Below are 20,657 nucleotides of genomic sequence, written 5' to 3'. Positions count from 1 at the left end.
AAAAAAAATACAGTGCCTATGACCGGGAGCTCTTGGCTGCATACACGGCCATCAAGTACTTTAGGCATATGGTTGAAGGTCGACCGTTTATATTATTTACGGATCACAAACCACTGACTTATGCCTTCCAGCAAAAAGCTGACAAGTGTTCTCCGAGACAACTCAGACATTTGGACTTCATCAGTCAATTTACTACAGACATTCGTTTCGTAAAAGGAATGGACAATGTAGTAGCAGATGCTCTCTCACGCATCGCCATCTCCACCATCGAGACACCATCGTTTATAAACTTCCAAGAGATGGCGGTAGCGCAGCAAGGAGACACGGAACTACAAAAATTCCTAAGTAATACACCTAACTCTCTTAAGCTCCAGTCGCTGCCAGTAGGAGAGCCAGCTGTAGACCTATATTGTGACGTTTCCACCGGCCGGATACGACCATTCGTACCCAAGGACTTTCGTCGGCAAGTTTTTGACCAACTTCACGGACTTTCTCACCCAGGTGTTAGAGCTTCAATTAAACTCGTTCAAGAACGGTACGTATGGCCATCAATGAGAGCCAACGTGTCGGCATGGGCTCGCACATGCATTCCATGCCAACAAGCAAAAGTCTCTCGACACACCCGGAGCCAGTTGGGCCTCTTTATCGCGCCCAATGCCAGATTTGAACACGTCCACATCGACTTAGTAGGACCCTTGCCTCCATCAGATGGATACAGATACTGTCTCACCTGTGTTGACCGTTTCTCTAGATGGCCAGAGGCATTCCCTCTAGTCGAAAGCACTGCACAAGCAGTAGCAGAGACGTTCTACTCAGGATGGATAGCCCGTTTTGGCCTACCACTGCGCCTAACAACGGATCAGGGAGCACAGTTCGAGTCCTCGCTTTTCTCAGCTTTTACTTCTTGGTTGGGAACGAAGAGGATTCGTACAACTCCCTACCATCCAGCTGCTAATGGACAAGTAGAGCGGTTTCATCGCCAACTTAAAGCTGCAATAATGGCCCATTCCACCAGCCGTTGGACTGTCGCACTCCCGACAGTACTCTTAGGATTTAGAGCCGTGTGGAAGGACGACATACAGGCGACAGCAGCAGAGATGCTCTACGGAGCCTCTTTACGGATCCCAGGTGAATTTCTCTCTCCAACACAGGACCATCCCGACCCGGCGACCTTCGTCGGCAGGCTGAGAGAGGAAATGCACAAACTCAAACCCGTCACACGTCCACACAGAAATGCTGCAGTGTTCGTGCACAAAGACCTTTCCTCCTGTGCACACGTCTTTCTAAGAACTGACACAGTCCGAAGAGGACTGCAACCACCTTACGAAGGCCCATACCGTGTGTTAAAGCGTGGACCCAAAAACTTCAAACTGGAAGTAAAAAAGCGTCATATCACTGTCAACATCGATAGACTCAAACCCGCATACATATGTGCGGATGACTCAACGTTCTCCCCATCTACATCAACAACAGCTTCAGCAGAAACAGCAACAACAGGGGCAACAACAACGGTACCCCCAGCAGAAGCTTCGCCACAGCAACAGAAAACTGTCACACGCGCAGGTCGTTGTGTAAAATTTAACCCCAGGTATTTGTAAATATCTCGCTATCGCTGGCGGGGGACTACTGTTGCGGTCGCGAACTACTTTCTATCGCGAACTAAATAGTCAACATTTTCTGTAGAGCGGTAATTTGCCCGGAGCGTTAGCCGATGAACTACTTCTGGACTAGCTGCCGAGACGACCAGTCGACCTTGCGCTACGTTCCACGAACTGTGATACCGCTCGTTAAAAAAACATTGTAAGATGGAGTTAGAATTTAACCTGCTAGTTAATAAAAGTGTCATGTTTTTACGTTATGTCGATCGATTTACTTTAATCGGTAAGTTGGGATCAACCCGACATTGGTGATCCCGACATGTTTACAACAAAATTAGCACTTGCTAAGATAACATGAAAAACTACAAGATAATATTCACTAGCACAGTCTAAAGGTCAACAATACACAATAGTAAAACAAGTTAAGATAAAAATATCACAAAATTTAATTGTCTCTTTATCCAATGTTTCATTATTTTTATTTATTCTTCCATGAATAAGTAAATTTTTGCTTCAGAAATATGAAAAATAAAATGCAGATATAAAGAGCTTTTGCTGTACTGTTCCTTTGGTACTACTGTAATTTTAAATTCAAATACGACTCAACAAAACTATAAGAGTATAGATCTGTTGTGTAGCATCCCACTTAAATGCATCATTTCATTTTATAGTTATAATTTTACATCTCTATATAATTTTCTCTACTTAATAAACATAATATATTTTTGAAAAAATATTTAAAACAAAGTAAATTTTTTGTAAATCAGAATCATAACAACTATATTTAAATGAAGATAATATATTCCCAAATATAAAAACTTGTCAACTTCCTAACAAAATTATTTAATAATTTTTTAATAGAAGAGTTGGGATATTTAATAATTATTATATTGTAATATAACATTGCAAAATTAATAAAAGTCTGTAACAAACATTTTGATCCTGATGTAATACAGACATTTCATAAAATTTATATTGTAAGAATAAATATTTTTATTAGTGTCCATAGTGAATAATAAATATTATAATTCACTAAGAACACTAGTAAACCATTAATATAATATATCATGGAATGTTTTATTGTACATGAAAGAATAAAAATTCAATTAAAACAAATGTAATTTTCAGAATTTATTAAAAAGTTAATAACATAAGGAAAATAAAAACAAAAGATAAAAAGAGATAAAAAAGTCATTAGTTTCAAACATTTAATTTATCTGATTTTCTCTATTACTTTACTACATTATTTCAATATAAATTTTCAGTAAGCAAGTCTGATTTTTTTACTGAAAATTTGGCTTGATAATTACAATAATTCAAATCAAATTATTATGCATGGCATCAGCTTCTGATTAGTTTTCTGAACGGCTAAGTTTTCCTTATTACAGAAGTGTCTAACATAAAATACTGTCAACCTGCACAAATGAGAGTTGACAAATGAAATAAAAATAAAAGGCTGCTACTTAACTGAATGTAAAATAAACAAATTGTAATTTATTTTGTGGCAGTGCACCTTGTATTTTTTTCTTTATGTATGTTTCTTTTTGTCTATTCCCTGTATTTCCAGATTTGGAATAGCTTGTCTATTCTTGTTTCTTTGAGTAACTTCAACTCTGGAGTAGCCCCTCTTCCTGCCCAATTGGGGAGGACCAGTCAGACGAGTTTTGAAAGTATTCCCAGGAAGTGAAGGAAGGAGGAGAACTTTACTTTTGGATGAGAGACAAGCCAGGTCAGACATCAGATCCATCTCTTACAAAGAGAAGACTTCCATGGGCCAGAGAAGGTCATCAAAGGAAAGCATGTGGGGCTTTAAGGTCTTCAAAGCCACAACTAACATGTGGAGGATGAAAACAAGATCACCACTAGATAAGCAAAATCATGCAAGGATTTACCTTTCTGCTTGATATTCAAGATTTGGATTGTCTTTTTCGCTGCCAATACTTTTCCGACTAAATAACATTACTACTCATTATCGTTTTGGACTGTTCTCACAGTACTATCTAAGTTGCCATCTCCCAGAACCAATTAATTTTGTAATAGCTTTAGTTTGGTAATAATTCTTAATTTTAGTCTAATACAGTAGAGCATCGATTATCCGAAACAATTCGGGACTGGGGTTGTTCGGATAACTGATTTTTTGAATAACTGATCATTTACACAAAAATATATTAAACACAAAACTGTACTGTATATAATTTGTATCACATGTCTTACAAATACATACCTTACATAATGTAATATATTAAACTAGGCCTACAGTTCAGTTTGGCAGGGAGGGGAAGAGTGCTGCAACACCACAGCTCTAGCGGAAATTTGAATTTGCCAACTGGAATACTTTCAGTTAACCGATGTTTTGGTTAATCGGTATTTGGATAATTGATGTTCTATTGTATTAATACATAAGATAAGATTAAATATATTAATATTATGGTTGTGTATTGTCAGTTTTGAGTTTGTTATTCACAGTTATCAGTCATGATCCAAGTCAAGTTTGTTGGGGTGCATTATTGTTTGGTTGAATCCCTGTCGCTGATATTCCAAGTCTTGTAGAGTATTTTTTGTATGTGTTTTGTGTTTTTAATAAACTTCTTGTATTTTGTTTATAAGCATATATTATTTCTGTCCATGACCCATTAGAAACTAATTTAACATCTCACAATTTCACAATTTATTTAATATTTTTACTTTAACTCAATCATCAGATTGTAGCAATACATTAATATAAGCCAGCATTTCAAGCCCAAGGACCAGTAAAATGTCTGAAAAAATTCTATAGACCACTAATATATGTATGCCTAATTTTTTTTTAAAACTTATGTGGTTATTACCAGCATTTGAGACATACTGTTCCATTTATAACATATTAAACTAAAAGCATGTTTTGAATATGCATGGAAAAATAATCACATTGGAACTTTACTATTAATTTAAGTCTGCCTGCAAACCATTTGTCTCATTATTGTGGACCACAGGTTGAGAAATGCTGATATAAGCTTTAGTACTGATGTCCTAGTAAACAATTTACAAATTATTATTATTAAAATCTAATCTACAAAATATTTAACTTCATTAGTATAAATTCTAGTATATTTAATAATAATATTTTTGATGACACACTGCAAGATCTTATCAAATTGAAGTATATTACAAATTTAACTTAATATCAGATTATTGCAAAAATATGAATAATCTAAGAATACCTGAAGGAAAACATAAAATATCTTTTAAAAAATAACTCTATATAAATTTTTGTGATTTAATGCTTAAAAGTAACAACTGTCCACAAAAAACCTTTATCAGTGTTGTGTTCTTTATGAATATTCACTAACGTTTTTGACCTCCACCGAGGTCTTCTTCAGATGCTAACTACAAACAACACTTAGTCAGCACCTGAAGAAGACCTCGGTGGAGATCGAAAATGCTAGTGAATATTCGTAACGAACACAACACTGATAAAGGTTTTTTGTGGAAAGTTATTACTCAACACAGTGTTACAGTTAGAAGACGTTTGTGTTAAAAGTAACATTTAGAACCTTTATTCTGTGTTTACAACTTGAGCAACAAAATTTCAAGAAAATAACTTCATTATTTCAACAGAAAACAAAATCGTTGTTTAAATTGTCTAGCTAGTTTTCAACTACAAAAAAACACTAAAATGCAAGTTAAAGAACAAATGTCATCTTACAAACAAAATCAAAATGATAATTCTACTATTAAATGTACTGAATACTAGAAACAAAAAGAAATATCAATTTTAATATTTACATATTAAAAAGTTCTTCAAAATTTTGAATAAGAGAGAATGGGCTAAGCAAAAATATATAGCGATTTCTTAATTTATGTGACAGTTATATTCCACAATATGTGTAAATTTAAATTGTGCAAGACAATCATAAAAAATGCTATAATAACAGAATTACACTTACCAGTGTATATCATTAAATAATAAGTAAAAACAAGCACAAAATAAAAATTATTAAACTCTGAACAGATGAAAAAGCAACAATCATGCTAGCCTCTTCTGAGACTTTCCATAAATATGACTGCCAAACGTTACTTTAAATTCATGTAATTTACAGATGCATAAACTAAGAACTCACTGTATTTATAAGAATTACATAAGCTTTCTAATTATTTTGCATAATTAATATTCTGAATTAATTTATTCTAAAAATTTTTAAAAATTATTATAAGTATTCTTTNTGGTGCTTATTTATGCTTTAATCAATTTTACACAGAATTTTTATATTATACAGTCAAAATTATTAAAATATCACCGCATGTTAGTCTAAAAAGCTTATTTAAAAAGAATAAAATAAAATACATTTAGTAAAACTATAAGATTTTGCCTTTAATGTTTAAATCTACTTTATGTATTTAAAATACTTAGCTTAAAATCTTCACAACATATTTTTCTGTCATGAAAAAACAGAAATGGCAGCACTAAATCAACATATCACCACAAAATTATTTGTTAGAAATATGCTTTAATATGCTGTTTGCTTAATTCACTAACCCTGTGGGCTTTGCCCACAGGGTGAGTGAATTAAGCAAACAGGGCTTGGGCCATGTACAGTGGCCAAGGAAAAAATAGAAATGACAGCACTGAGAAGCAATGAATTAACACAAAATTTTTGAAAAAGTGAGTGAAGCTAATCACATAACTGTGGAATTGGAATGTTTTCTGTAGAACATAAAAAAAATTGATGTTCGACCAATTCAAAAAAAAATATTTTTTTTTTTTTGTTCTAGAATCTGAAGATTGTTCTGTATTATGATTTTGATAAAAAAAAATCTGAAAGGAACGTTTGTTCTTATGTAATTTAAATAAAACTGTTTTTTTTTTCCAATTAATTTGAATGTGGAAGTGCATTTTGAAACAGACCAGAGCTTAGTTTATGCTATGGAATCCTCATTTGAATTGAGGATTAAAATTTTACTAATGCCTCTGCATAAAAATAAGGAAAGAACAAAATCATAGTTTGGATAATGACAAAAATTCTTCAACATCATTATCAGTGAAGCATCAACTTGAAACATGGAAAAGAAAACAGCAAGTATCACAACAGGGACTGCAAATGTTAAGAATATCACAGTTTCAATTATGTTGGAATATATGTAGATAAGCCATTGTTTGGTCATGGATAGTATGTAGAGCTATCAAGATGTAGAACAAAGACTGATATCAGAATTCAAAACGGAAGTGAAATTAAAAATGTCGTCAAGAAAATTTTGCATAAAAGGTTTCTTTCATTAAAATTACTATTACTATTGAAAGTTTTGTTATGAATAGTCTATGTTGGAAACAAGTAAGTGAAACAAGCAGGAGGCTGGGCTCACTTCACTAATTACTTATTCATTTATTTATTTTTCTTAATCGGTTATCTGCTATAAATTTTAAAGAATTGTATATTATTTTAAAATTATAATAGATACCTTTGCCTGTACTGCATAGGATGCCAATAGTACAGATGCTTCAGGTGCACAATATATGTCCATATTTAAAATTGATTGTTTTATCTGAAGAAAGAATAAATGTTGAGTGATTTCTTGTACTAATTCTTCAGCTACATCTTCTGGAAAAAATTTTGCTAAAAGTAGAACAGGTAAAGGTGACTTTTTTGGTATATCTTGATCTTGAACCTAAAACATTAATTGATTAATTAATGCTTTGATAAGAAAAACTAAATATTATTTTTTAAATGACTAAAATAAATTTTATTTATAAATTATATATGCATCATCAAATAAAATATTAATTTTTTTAAAATCCTACCTTTTTATCTAACTTTAACCAAGCAACAAAACCTTTAGAGTCTATGTATTGTAATCCAAAATACCATACTTCTCTTAAACCAATTGTTCTGCATATTAAATCAAATAATTCTCTACCTGTAGCTTTAAACTGAAAAAATAAAATAAAATTAGGTTTTAGTAATAACAAATTTTAAAATACAAAAGTAAGAATTATTAAATTAGCTAATCTTGACAACTTCTGTTTAAACTATTAATTATACAGGGTGTCCCACTCGGGAGTACAACTTTAAAAATGCAAATTACTCGCGAACGCATGAATGTAAAGGCGAGCTGTAAGAACTGAACATACCTGTATTTAGTGGAAAACAGGTCCACATTACAAAAAATGCTCAAAATGTCCTCCCCCAACATCTGCGCACAAGGAAACACAATGCTCCATATTTGAAAATGTCCCCTGCAACATATCACTGTTGATGGCAGCAATTTCATGCTCAATGTTTGCTTTCAGTTGTTCGAGGGTCCTGGGTTTGCTTGCATACATCTTGCTCTTTAAATATCTCCATAGAAAAAAATCTGGGGGAGTTAAATTGGGCAATCGAGGTGGCCACAAACCTTTCAAGATCACTCTGTCTCCAAAAAATGATTGGATCTCTTCCATACTGGCATGAGAGGTAAAGCACATTGCCCCGTCCTGTTGGAAGTAACCTTCTTGAAGTTCATAGTTGTCCAGTTTCACAAATTCATCAAATATGGACAAGTATTGATCAGTGTTCACAGTCTTGTCAAAGAAAATTGGACTAATGATCCAAGAACGAGAAATTGCGCACCACACTCCGATCTTCATTAAATAAGGAATATTTTGAACCTTGTTGCATGATGATACATTCGCATGTATAATATGCATTCACGAGTAATTCACATTTTTAAAGTTGTACACCCGAGTGGGACACCCTGTATTACAATATAGCTTCTATTAAAGATTACTTCCAATGAATATTCAATACTCTTAATAACTAATTATATGGAAACAGTTTTTCCATGCAGATATTTGGCACTTCTCTTCAATAATTTCTCTTTGACTTTATCACTGATCTTTTGAATACATACTAATTTCTTTGAAATTGTTTCTGTAAATTCAGGAAGAATGTTTTTAAATACAGAGCTTTCTCAAGATCAAAATATCATTAATGGAGCTATCAATAAAATAAAACTCAATAAGTAATGGCAGTGAATGAAATTTTTGAGCAAATGTAATATAAAATTAGAATGCTGTACAGAAATAGAAATTACACACAAGTTTTTGCCAATAGTTAGTATATAAAATTATCTAATACGAATATTCTGCTGATCATTTTTGATTTAATTGATCAGATTGCATCTATTTATTATGTATAAATAATGAGTTTTTCAAACAAAACTAACTGAAACATCAAATGACAAAATTCTACAAATGTTTTGGATATCTGTTCTTATTATACAAATATCCCTTGATTAACATGATTAAATAATTTTAATTTCATCATCCATAAGAAAAGCTTTCTAGGATAAAAATGTGTAACTAATTTAAAAATAAAATGAAACTTTAGAGATGCCTACCTTTGTCAAACAAAATTATACTCAAAATTATATTAAAGTGAGGCCACACCTATATTATACCAAGACATGCTTTGTATGTGTTGGCCTTTGATGTGTGGGAGCCGAGGGGGGAGAAATAAAAAGAAACTCAATGAACGATAATATGTGATATATATCGTCATCGTCTCCCTTGCCATTTGGATTGCCGAGCGGTAACAATCAACGACATGTGGAAGCAGTTGAGTCAGAGATAGATGCTTCATTTACAAACAACACAACTGTTTATTAAACACGAAAAAAGCTTACAAGATTTCCGTGATCTTGGAAGTTCTGCGGCGGCTGCGGCCTCTGGGTCTTTCTCTCCTTTCCAAGATAGTCCCCTTTTGAAGGAGTGTCCCTTCTTTGCGAATGAACCATTCCATCACATCTCAACGACTCTGGGACAATGCGGTCGACTTCCATTGATGGAAAGATGTCAATCCGAGGTCGGGAGATGGAGACGAAGATGGGTGCGAGACACACACACAACAACAGATCCGTCACTTGGAACTTTTGGGAGAAGAAGCCGTCGCGTCCTTGAATTTCTGGGGTTTTATCCGTTTTCTCTCAGATTCCCCTTTCCGATTGGTCGCGGGAGAGGTCAAGATCGAAACTTAATTCGATCTCCAACCGGAAATGGTTGACGGACTTTCATTCTTCTATTGTTTAAAAGTTAGCGTCACGTTTTCATATAAAAAATCTATTTCTAACTACTATATATTTTTTCTCTAAAACAATTATTTTAACGCAAATTTTAGTGAGGGTTTGGACCTGTCCAGAGCCTCACAGATGGTTTGTGGAAAACTAACAAGCAGTGGATTGATGGTGAATCATTTTGCAAACCTTCAAATGATGTCAGATCTCGTGCCACAGAATCGTCTTACCTGTCCAAACCAATTTATAAAGTGGTAACAGTACATTGTTTGTGACATTGTTATACAGATGTATACATAGCTTCTTTAATTCTGTTCTCAGGAGACAATACTTTCTTTGGCCTTTTTGATATTTTGCTATTGAGCCCTTTTATTTTCATGATAATTTTTCTTTTATCTTATAAATCAATAATAACTAAAATTCTTTTATTGAATACAGTGCTGATATCCACAATATATATTAATATAAAACAATATTTACTATCTATGTTTGTTGCGGTCGCGAACTACTTTCTATCGCGAACTAAATAGTCAACATTTTCTGTAGAGCGGTAATTTGCCCGGAGCGTTAGCCGATGAACTACTTCTGGACTAGCTGCCGAGACGACCAGTCGACCTTGCGCTACGTTCCACGAACTGTGATACCGCTCGTTAAAAAAACATTGTAAGATGGAGTTAGAATTTAACCTGCTAGTTAATAAAAGTGTCATGTTTTTACGTTATGTCGATCGATTTACTTTAATCGGTAAGTTGGGATCAACCCGACATTGGTGATCCCGACATGTTTACAACAAAATTAGCACTTGCTAAGATAACATGAAAAACTACAAGATAATATTCACTAGCACAGTCTAAAGGTCAACAATACACAATAGTAAAACAAGTTAAGATAAAAATATCACAAAATTTAATTGTCTCTTTATCCAATGTTTCATTATTTTTATTTATTCTTCCATGAATAAGTAAATTTTTGCTTCAGAAATATGAAAAATAAAATGCAGATATAAAGAGCTTTTGCTGTACTGTTCCTTTGGTACTACTGTAATTTTAAATTCAAATACGACTCAACAAAACTATAAGAGTATAGATCTGTTGTGTAGCATCCCACTTAAATGCATCATTTCATTTTATAGTTATAATTTTACATCTCTATATAATTTTCTCTACTTAATAAACATAATATATTTTTGAAAAAATATTTAAAACAAAGTAAATTTTTTGTAAATCAGAATCATAACAACTATATTTAAATGAAGATAATATATTCCCAAATATAAAAACTTGTCAACTTCCTAACAAAATTATTTAATAATTTTTTAATAGAAGAGTTGGGATATTTAATAATTATTATATTGTAATATAACATTGCAAAATTAATAAAAGTCTGTAACAAACATTTTGATCCTGATGTAATACAGACATTTCATAAAATTTATATTGTAAGAATAAATATTTTTATTAGTGTCCATAGTGAATAATAAATATTATAATTCACTAAGAACACTAGTAAACCATTAATATAATATATCATGGAATGTTTTATTGTACATGAAAGAATAAAAATTCAATTAAAACAAATGTAATTTTCAGAATTTATTAAAAAGTTAATAACATAAGGAAAATAAAAACAAAAGATAAAAAGAGATAAAAAAGTCATTAGTTTCAAACATTTAATTTATCTGATTTTCTCTATTACTTTACTACATTATTTCAATATAAATTTTCAGTAAGCAAGTCTGATTTTTTTACTGAAAATTTGGCTTGATAATTACAATAATTCAAATCAAATTATTATGCATGGCATCAGCTTCTGATTAGTTTTCTGAACGGCTAAGTTTTCCTTATTACAGAAGTGTCTAACATAAAATACTGTCAACCTGCACAAATGAGAGTTGACAAATGAAATAAAAATAAAAGGCTGCTACTTAACTGAATGTAAAATAAACAAATTGTAATTTATTTTGTGGCAGTGCACCTTGTATTTTTTTCTTTATGTATGTTTCTTTTTGTCTATTCCCTGTATTTCCAGATTTGGAATAGCTTGTCTATTCTTGTTTCTTTGAGTAACTTCAACTCTGGAGTAGCCCCTCTTCCTGCCCAATTGGGGAGGACCAGTCAGACGAGTTTTGAAAGTATTCCCAGGAAGTGAAGGAAGGAGGAGAACTTTACTTTTGGATGAGAGACAAGCCAGGTCAGACATCAGATCCATCTCTTACAAAGAGAAGACTTCCATGGGCCAGAGAAGGTCATCAAAGGAAAGCATGTGGGGCTTTAAGGTCTTCAAAGCCACAACTAACATGTGGAGGATGAAAACAAGATCACCACTAGATAAGCAAAATCATGCAAGGATTTACCTTTCTGCTTGATATTCAAGATTTGGATTGTCTTTTTCGCTGCCAATACTTTTCCGACTAAATAACATTACTACTCATTATCGTTTTGGACTGTTCTCACAGTACTATCTAAGTTGCCATCTCCCAGAACCAATTAATTTTGTAATAGCTTTAGTTTGGTAATAATTCTTAATTTTAGTCTAATACAGTAGAGCATCGATTATCCGAAACAATTCGGGACTGGGGTTGTTCGGATAACTGATTTTTTGAATAACTGATCATTTACAAAAAAATATATTAAACACAAAACTGTACTGTATATAATTTGTATCACATGTCTTACAAATACATACCTTACATAATGTAATATATTAAACTAGGCCTACAGTTCAGTTTGGCAGGGAGGGGAAGAGTGCTGCAACACCACAGCTCTAGCGGAAATTTGAATTTGCCAACTGGAATACTTTCAGTTAACCGATGTTTTGGTTAATCGGTATTTGGATAATTGATGTTCTATTGTATTAATACATAAGATAAGATTAAATATATTAATATTATGGTTGTGTATTGTCAGTTTTGAGTTTGTTATTCACAGTTATCAGTCATGATCCAAGTCAAGTTTGTTGGGGTGCATTATTGTTTGGTTGAATCCCTGTCGCTGATATTCCAAGTCTTGTAGAGTATTTTTTGTATGTGTTTTGTGTTTTTAATAAACTTCTTGTATTTTGTTTATAAGCATATATTATTTCTGTCCATGACCCATTAGAAACTAATTTAACATCTCACAATTTCACAATTTATTTAATATTTTTACTTTAACTCAATCATCAGATTGTAGCAATACATTAATATAAGCCAGCATTTCAAGCCCAAGGACCAGTAAAATGTCTGAAAAAATTCTATAGACCACTAATATATGTATGCCTAATTTTTTTTTAAAACTTATGTGGTTATTACCAGCATTTGAGACATACTGTTCCATTTATAACATATTAAACTAAAAGCATGTTTTGAATATGCATGGAAAAATAATCACATTGGAACTTTACTATTAATTTAAGTCTGCCTGCAAACCATTTGTCTCATTATTGTGGACCACAGGTTGAGAAATGCTGATATAAGCTTTAGTACTGATGTCCTAGTAAACAATTTACAAATTATTATTATTAAAATCTAATCTACAAAATATTTAACTTCATTAGTATAAATTCTAGTATATTTAATAATAATATTTTTGATGACACACTGCAAGATCTTATCAAATTGAAGTATATTACAAATTTAACTTAATATCAGATTATTGCAAAAATATGAATAATCTAAGAATACCTGAAGGAAAACATAAAATATCTTTTAAAAAATAACTCTATATAAATTTTTGTGATTTAATGCTTAAAAGTAACAACTGTCCACAAAAAACCTTTATCAGTGTTGTGTTCTTTATGAATATTCACTAACGTTTTTGACCTCCACCGAGGTCTTCTTCAGATGCTAACTACAAACAACACTTAGTCAGCACCTGAAGAAGACCTCGGTGGAGATCGAAAATGCTAGTGAATATTCGTAACGAACACAACACTGATAAAGGTTTTTTGTGGAAAGTTATTACTCAACACAGTGTTACAGTTAGAAGACGTTTGTGTTAAAAGTAACATTTAGAACCTTTATTCTGTGTTTACAACTTGAGCAACAAAATTTCAAGAAAATAACTTCATTATTTCAACAGAAAACAAAATCGTTGTTTAAATTGTCTAGCTAGTTTTCAACTACAAAAAAACACTAAAATGCAAGTTAAAGAACAAATGTCATCTTACAAACAAAATCAAAATGATAATTCTACTATTAAATGTACTGAATACTAGAAACAAAAAGAAATATCAATTTTAATATTTACATATTAAAAAGTTCTTCAAAATTTTGAATAAGAGAGAATGGGCTAAGCAAAAATATATAGCGATTTCTTAATTTATGTGACAGTTATATTCCACAATATGTGTAAATTTAAATTGTGCAAGACAATCATAAAAAATGCTATAATAACAGAATTACACTTACCAGTGTATATCATTAAATAATAAGTAAAAACAAGCACAAAATAAAAATTATTAAACTCTGAACAGATGAAAAAGCAACAATCATGCTAGCCTCTTCTGAGACTTTCCATAAATATGACTGCCAAACGTTACTTTAAATTCATGTAATTTACAGATGCATAAACTAAGAACTCACTGTATTTATAAGAATTACATAAGCTTTCTAATTATTTTGCATAATTAATATTCTGAATTAATTTATTCTAAAAATTTTTAAAAATTATTATAAGTATTCTTTTCAATATACAGATTTGTACCAATCTGGAGAACAACAATCAAGAATTGTTCAAATTTGAATTAAAACCATTTAAATATTAGAAATTCAGTTTTATTTCAATTAGTAACCTTTTCAACTGACTGAGAAATAATGATTACTAAAATAATATGATACAGAAGATAATGTAAAATATAAAACAGACTAAAATATCAAAATTACATTCTTTGATAATTATATTGTTAATAGAATAATTATTGTTTTAATAATTTATTATTTTTAATTCAATTAACGGCAACATAGAAGTAAACTTAACAGAAGGAATTTTTTATTTTGCATTGGAATGTATCCAAGTTGCTAAATCTAGGAAATGAGTACACTTCATCAACTTGTACTTCAAATATTTGCAATTATATGTATGCTTGCTCAGTTACTATACAAAAACTTCACTTTTTAAAGTCTTCAATCAATTTAATTTGCTAATAATTTTAAAACTGATCCTTAGTTACCAGTCAGCTAAATTTTTACTTATTGTTATTAGGCTAAACTTTCGGTACACTAACTACAACATATAAAGAGAGAATAGAAATAGAACAGATACATTATATATTTACAATTCTGGAACTCTAAACTGAAATATAATTCTTGATGATGTTTCATAGAAATTTCTAAAACTTTTATTTCATGTTTGTAATATCATCTTTAAAATTGATTTTATATTTTTCACATTAAAAAAAATAATTCAATTCAGACATCTTTTAACTTCTGATAGGTTCCAATCCAGTACTTTCATCATAAGGTTAATCTCACACAAAATATTAAGGTCCTAAAATATGAGATTTCACCTGTTGTTTGACAGAAGAATTTGTTATAGACAATCATATGTTTATAAAAGTAGAATTTACTATTATTTACTGTTTGTATGTGTGTTGTTCTTATATAAACTACAATTTATGAGAAATAAAACAAGCAACTACAGAACAATTAATATGTTCCTGAATGATCAATTGATCATAGAAAAACAAAGTACAACATGCAATCAATTGCAAAAGCATGCACAATTGATTGAATGACATATTCCAAAAACTAATAACACAAGGTAAATCATAAAATGTTGACTTTTTCTAAACATACTCTTTAATCTAAAGTCAAGATACCTCTATCTTCTTTAGTTTTCTGCTAGTTATAGCAGGTCTGGTTAGCACCACCTCTTTTACCATGCTACTCTATCCTAGGCTCATCTTTAGCTCCTTATAACTACCCTCTTTTAAGTCATCCACCATTTTAATTCTCTTCCCTCGTTTCTTTCTGCCTGCAACCATTTCTTCCATAATGTCATTCATAAAGCATTCCTTTCAAATCACTTGTTCCATCCAATTAACTTTTTGCCTCTTTATTGTCTCTAATATGTTCCTTTTTTCACATACTCAGAATTTTCTCATTTCTCACCTTATTGCTCTGTTTGACTTTTTCTATTCTCCACAGCCACACCTCTATTCTCCTGTCACATTTTCTCAAGGTATAAGTTTCAGCACCATAAAGGAAAACACTCCATGTAGCATTTGACTAGCCTTTTTCACAATTCTAATTTCAGAGCCTCACACAAAATTATTTTCATTTTGCTAAATGCCTCTTTCACCATACCAATTCTCCTCTTGATTTCTTTCCCACTTCTGCACTCAGTCAAGCCAGGCACTCAGGTATCTAAACCCATCCACTTGTTCCACTTTGTCATCATTTATACGAATGTTGACCTTTCTTTCCCTTTTCTATGATCCAAAGCACTTTGGTTTTATTAACGTTAATTTTCATTTTGAAGCCCACACATCCCTTCTCTAGTCCACTCAAGATCTTTCTCATTTTACCCTCACTCTCTGCCAGAATTGCCATATCATCAGCATACCTTAAGCACTGAATCTGCCTTCTCCCAATTTTAATGCTTTTCTCTTCCTCTAGATATTCCAAGTATATATTGAAAATATGTAGTGATAGGCAACACCCCTGCCTAACACTCTTTTCATTCTTGATTTCCTCATTATATTGACCATCCACTTTAACTACTGCTCTATGATATTTGTACAAGTTTAGCACCCCTATTACATCTCTAGTGATCTTCTCTTTCTGAACCCAAACTGTTTTTTTTCTTATGAATTGGGTTCAGTTTTCCATAGAGGCATTTCTCTAACATTCTTAAAAGGATTAAAACTGTTCTATACATTTTACATTTCTTTCATCTTTACATTTGATTGTTTTATCTTTCTTTGGAATGAGAATTAAAATATTCCTCAGAAAATTGTCAGGTCACTTGCCTGTATCATAGATAATGTTGGAAAAGCCTAGTAATTTTCTTAATTCCATTTTTGCCCATATTCTTGATGAATTCTATAAGGATGTTATTGATGCCTTCTGATTTTCTATTTCTTAATCCTTCTACTGTACTCATAACCTCTTCCATCAAGATTGGAGCTCCATCTTTATCCACATCAATTTCTTCTACCTTCAGTTCTACATTATTTTCTGCTCTGTACAAATAACTTATTTATTTGTGTCATCTGTGCAGGGTCATCATATTATTTCAGGGCTGTGGAGTCGCATAAAAATCTACCGACTCCAACTCCGACTTTTCCTTACCATCCGACTCAGACTCCAACTAGGGGCGGACTTGTTACCGAAAGAGACCCGGAAATTCTGATGTCATCACATGACCTCAGAATAAAAGATTCAATAAATAGAGTTCTAATAAAGATACAGTGTAGAAACTTTATTCCAAAGCTAAAAATAATATATAAATATGTATTCGATAATTTTTACTTTTCCGGCTGTTATAGGCTATATAACAGAAGGAAAGTGTAGCGCTCCGTCAAAAAACGACCCCTCCCAAATTTTTACATTTTTGGACTCAGGACACCTTGAAATTTTGAGATATGCAAAAGATTCAAGGTTTTTTTCTGTATATGTGGATGTTAGACTGCATGTGGAGGGCACAATTTTGTTCAACCTGTTTGAAGCCTAATAATTTCTGTGGTCAGAGTGGTCAGAATCGGAGTCGGATGGTTTAACACAGGAGTTAGTTATTAAGTGTCAAAGTGGTTGAACTAAATCATGTCCCCATATACATTCTAACGTCTTAGGCGAGAACATCTTAACAGGTTTTACTGTACTACTGTATTATAAAATGGCAAAAAAGCTTACTTTGAGGGTAGAGACGAGTTTTATTTTAATTTTTAAAATTTTGAACACTAATAACGAGTAAAATATTCATTAAGAGATATGACACATGACCACTTTTATGTCTTTACCCTGTCGACCTTTAATTAAGAACCAAAATTTAGTAGTATTAATGCCCCTTTATACACGAGCCACAGTGCCACATTTCATTTCTTAAACTTTACCCATTCTGAGATATTGTTTAATATCTCAAAACAGAAAATAAAAAAATTAAACAAATTAGACGCCAACACACACACACGCACAAATTTTCCCCCTTTATTGACTTTTTTGAGGGGTTGGAAGGTCTCCAAACGTGTAGATTTGCAAAAAAAAAAAAAAAAAAAAAAATCTTGGAGGGTCAAATTTAACACGATTCCAATACTTGTTATACGTTTTATATACATAACAAGTTGGTAAGTAAAAATGAGTTGGAGTCGGCGGATTTTTTGATGACTCTGACTCCAGCTAAAATACCAAAACTCCACGACTGATTCCACAGCCCTGTATTATTTACACTCTCTCCATTTCTGTTCTCTTAGCCCTTCTGAACCAGAATGCATTCATTCATTAGTTCAAATCTTATTGATCTCTCTAGACTTTCAATTTCTTCACTTTTTTTTTTTCAAGGCACACTTTTATGGCTTGCTCAATCACCCATCTTAGCTTATTATTCAGTTCTCTGTATTTTGGTCTTCAGAGTTCTCATTTTGCCACCTTCTTCTTTCTTTCATTTTATTCACTATTTCCTCTGTAATTCAGAGTTTACAAGTTCTTTGACCTTTTTTCTTTCTACCCAATCCTTTGCTGCAGTATAAATCTTTTCCTTCATTGATATCCACAATTTGTTTGGTCCTTCAGCATCTTCTTCATTTATTTCTTTGAATTTTTGTTCATCTAATCATCTAAACATTTTACTATTCCTTTTCAAATTTTCTAAATTCCATTTCTCACTTGTCTTTTTTTTTTCTTTGTGATCTTGAACTTCATTCTAAGTTTTGCAAATAAGAGGTTGTGATCTGAGTCTATGTCTGCACCTGGTATAGATGCTTACATCTTTAATAGAATTCCTGTATCTCTCTTTTATTCATATTGATATATAGTCTATTTGGTATATTGTTGTTACCAGACCTTTTCATGTATATAATCTCTTATGCTTTTGAAACCATGTATTTGTAATCACCAGACTGTTCTTTGCAGAATTCAATCAACCTTTCTCCTCTCCTCTTCCTGCTTCCCAATCCATACCTTCCTACAATCTTTTCCTCTCTTATGTTTTCCACCATAACATTCCAATCTCCTGATAGCAATAGCCAGGCATTTCTTTCCTCCTTTTCCATATCATCTTCCACCTGTTCATATATTTCCTCTACCTCTTCATCTGAATGAGAGCTGGTAGGCATATATATACTTGAATGAGTACTAGATTTTTTGGTTCTGTTTGAATTCTGACCATTATGATTCTGTCATTTATGTAATCAAGTTTAATTACCCAGAATGTAAATTCACTTTTCAATGCTTTCCCCACTCCATTCATTGGTTTTCTTCCACCTGGAAAGTAAAGCTTGATATCATCACTCACTAATTCTCCAGTCTTTCCATCTCACTTCACTTAGTCCTACTATATCTAATTTATTTATTTTCAATTTATTCTTCAAATTCTCCAGTTTTTCAGCCTTCCTTAAACAGGGACACATGGTTTATGGATGAATCCAAAACTTTGAGGTTGGGTGAACAGCTTTTCAGTCAGAAACAATAGAAAAGACTGAAAGTGTTCTTTTATCAAAGTACTCTAAAGTTATACAATATGCCATTACAAAGCAACATTTTCATCTTAAAATATAATGTATTGATATTCTTTTTAGCCATTATCAAAACAATATTTTGTATGGTGATTTGTAAATGTTAGTTTTCACATTAAATTTAAACTACAATGCACTCAACAAGAACTTGATATATGAACTGTTTTATTTTATAACTCTCTCATTTACAAGATGAAATATTTGATACAAAGTGCTGATCAAGACTGAAACTTCGACGTGCTCAAGCTAGATGGCTTGTAAGTTCTAGTTTCCATTCTCTTTGTTTCATTTACAATATACAGTGGTGCCTCATATAATGTACGCCTCGAATAACGGACGCTGTGAAGAACGGACTTTCTGTTTGGCCGTTACGTGACTCAAGCAACAGACTGGCTGCGAACAACAGACTTTCTGTTCGGCAGTTACGTGAGGCGAACAACAAACTTTCTGCGAACAAGTGCGAATGATGTTTTCACTCTTTTGCTGTTGCCAATGACAATCTGCTATTTTTATAATATATTATTAGTATATCTGAAGTACAGATATCCTGTTGGAATTCGGTTACGAATCCCAACGGGATTCTGTTGTTCATTACGTACATCACCTCAGTGCAGGGTATTTACATTTAGTCACGTGTTATGCAAATCATAGCTTCTAAAAAACAGAAAGGTGATTTCAATTGAAACAAAGCAAGAAATCATCAGAAAGAGTGAAAGTTGACAAAAACTTCCTTGTCAAATGGGGAGAGGGTCAGGAGTTTACCAACACTCATTATCTAAGCAGAGCTGAGGCCAACAGGATCAATGATCTCTACAATGATACCCTTGCCCGTCATTTCTGACAGGTCTTGAAGAAGAGTGAAAAACAGACCACCTTGGACATGTTTTTTAAGAAGCCAGCAGGCAAAAAACAAAGGATGGAACAAGAGGAGTTGACCCTGCAAGCTCGGGTAGCCTCTCCTGAATCTGACTCCGATTAAAAAATAATAAAAAGAGACCTGCTGCAATGTGTAAAAAGTCTGTATCTGTATGAATATGTGAAGAAAGTGTTCCTCCACCTCCTCTTCACAACATCTGACTACCCAGCATAATTGGTGACTGTTCCATTTTCATTTTTTTTTATGGTGCAGTATGGTTATTTTATGCTGCGGAACAAATTATATGCTTTAACATGTATTTCTATGGGAAAATGCATTTCGTATAACGGACTTTTCACTTAACGGACGTGCACCTGGAATGGATTAAGTACGTTATACGAGGCACCACTGTACTTATTTTACTTGTTTTCTACTTACTTATTGCCTTAACTAATTATTGTTTTCATCACACTAAATAAAGAAATACCTAATAACTTATGTATTTGCTTCTCTTATGTCACATTCACTTC

At 32.3% G+C, this 20,657-nt stretch overlaps 1 protein-coding gene across 1 annotated transcript in view; it reads right to left on the bottom strand.

Moving 5' to 3' along the window:
- The window catches only part of LOC111632693 (merlin-like), a 54,496-nt gene that overhangs the window by 29,599 nt on the left and 4,240 nt on the right, over positions 1–20,657 (bottom strand). Inside the window, exons 3-5 of the mRNA XM_023377194.1 lie at positions 7,375–7,503; positions 7,035–7,241; positions 1,647–1,783 (exon numbers count right to left, since the gene is read on the bottom strand). Coding sequence (XP_023232962.1) covers positions 1,647–1,783; positions 7,035–7,241; positions 7,375–7,503 — 473 coding nt within the window. The remainder of the gene's footprint in view (positions 1–1,646; positions 1,784–7,034; positions 7,242–7,374; positions 7,504–20,657) is intronic.

Source organism: Centruroides sculpturatus, unplaced genomic scaffold (genome assembly GCF_000671375.1).
Source record: "Centruroides sculpturatus isolate CEXI.00-Female unplaced genomic scaffold, Cexi_2.0 scaffold480, whole genome shotgun sequence".
Taxonomy (NCBI): Eukaryota; Metazoa; Arthropoda; class Arachnida; order Scorpiones; family Buthidae; genus Centruroides; species Centruroides sculpturatus.
This window is presented reverse-complemented; position numbering and strand designations above follow the sequence as displayed.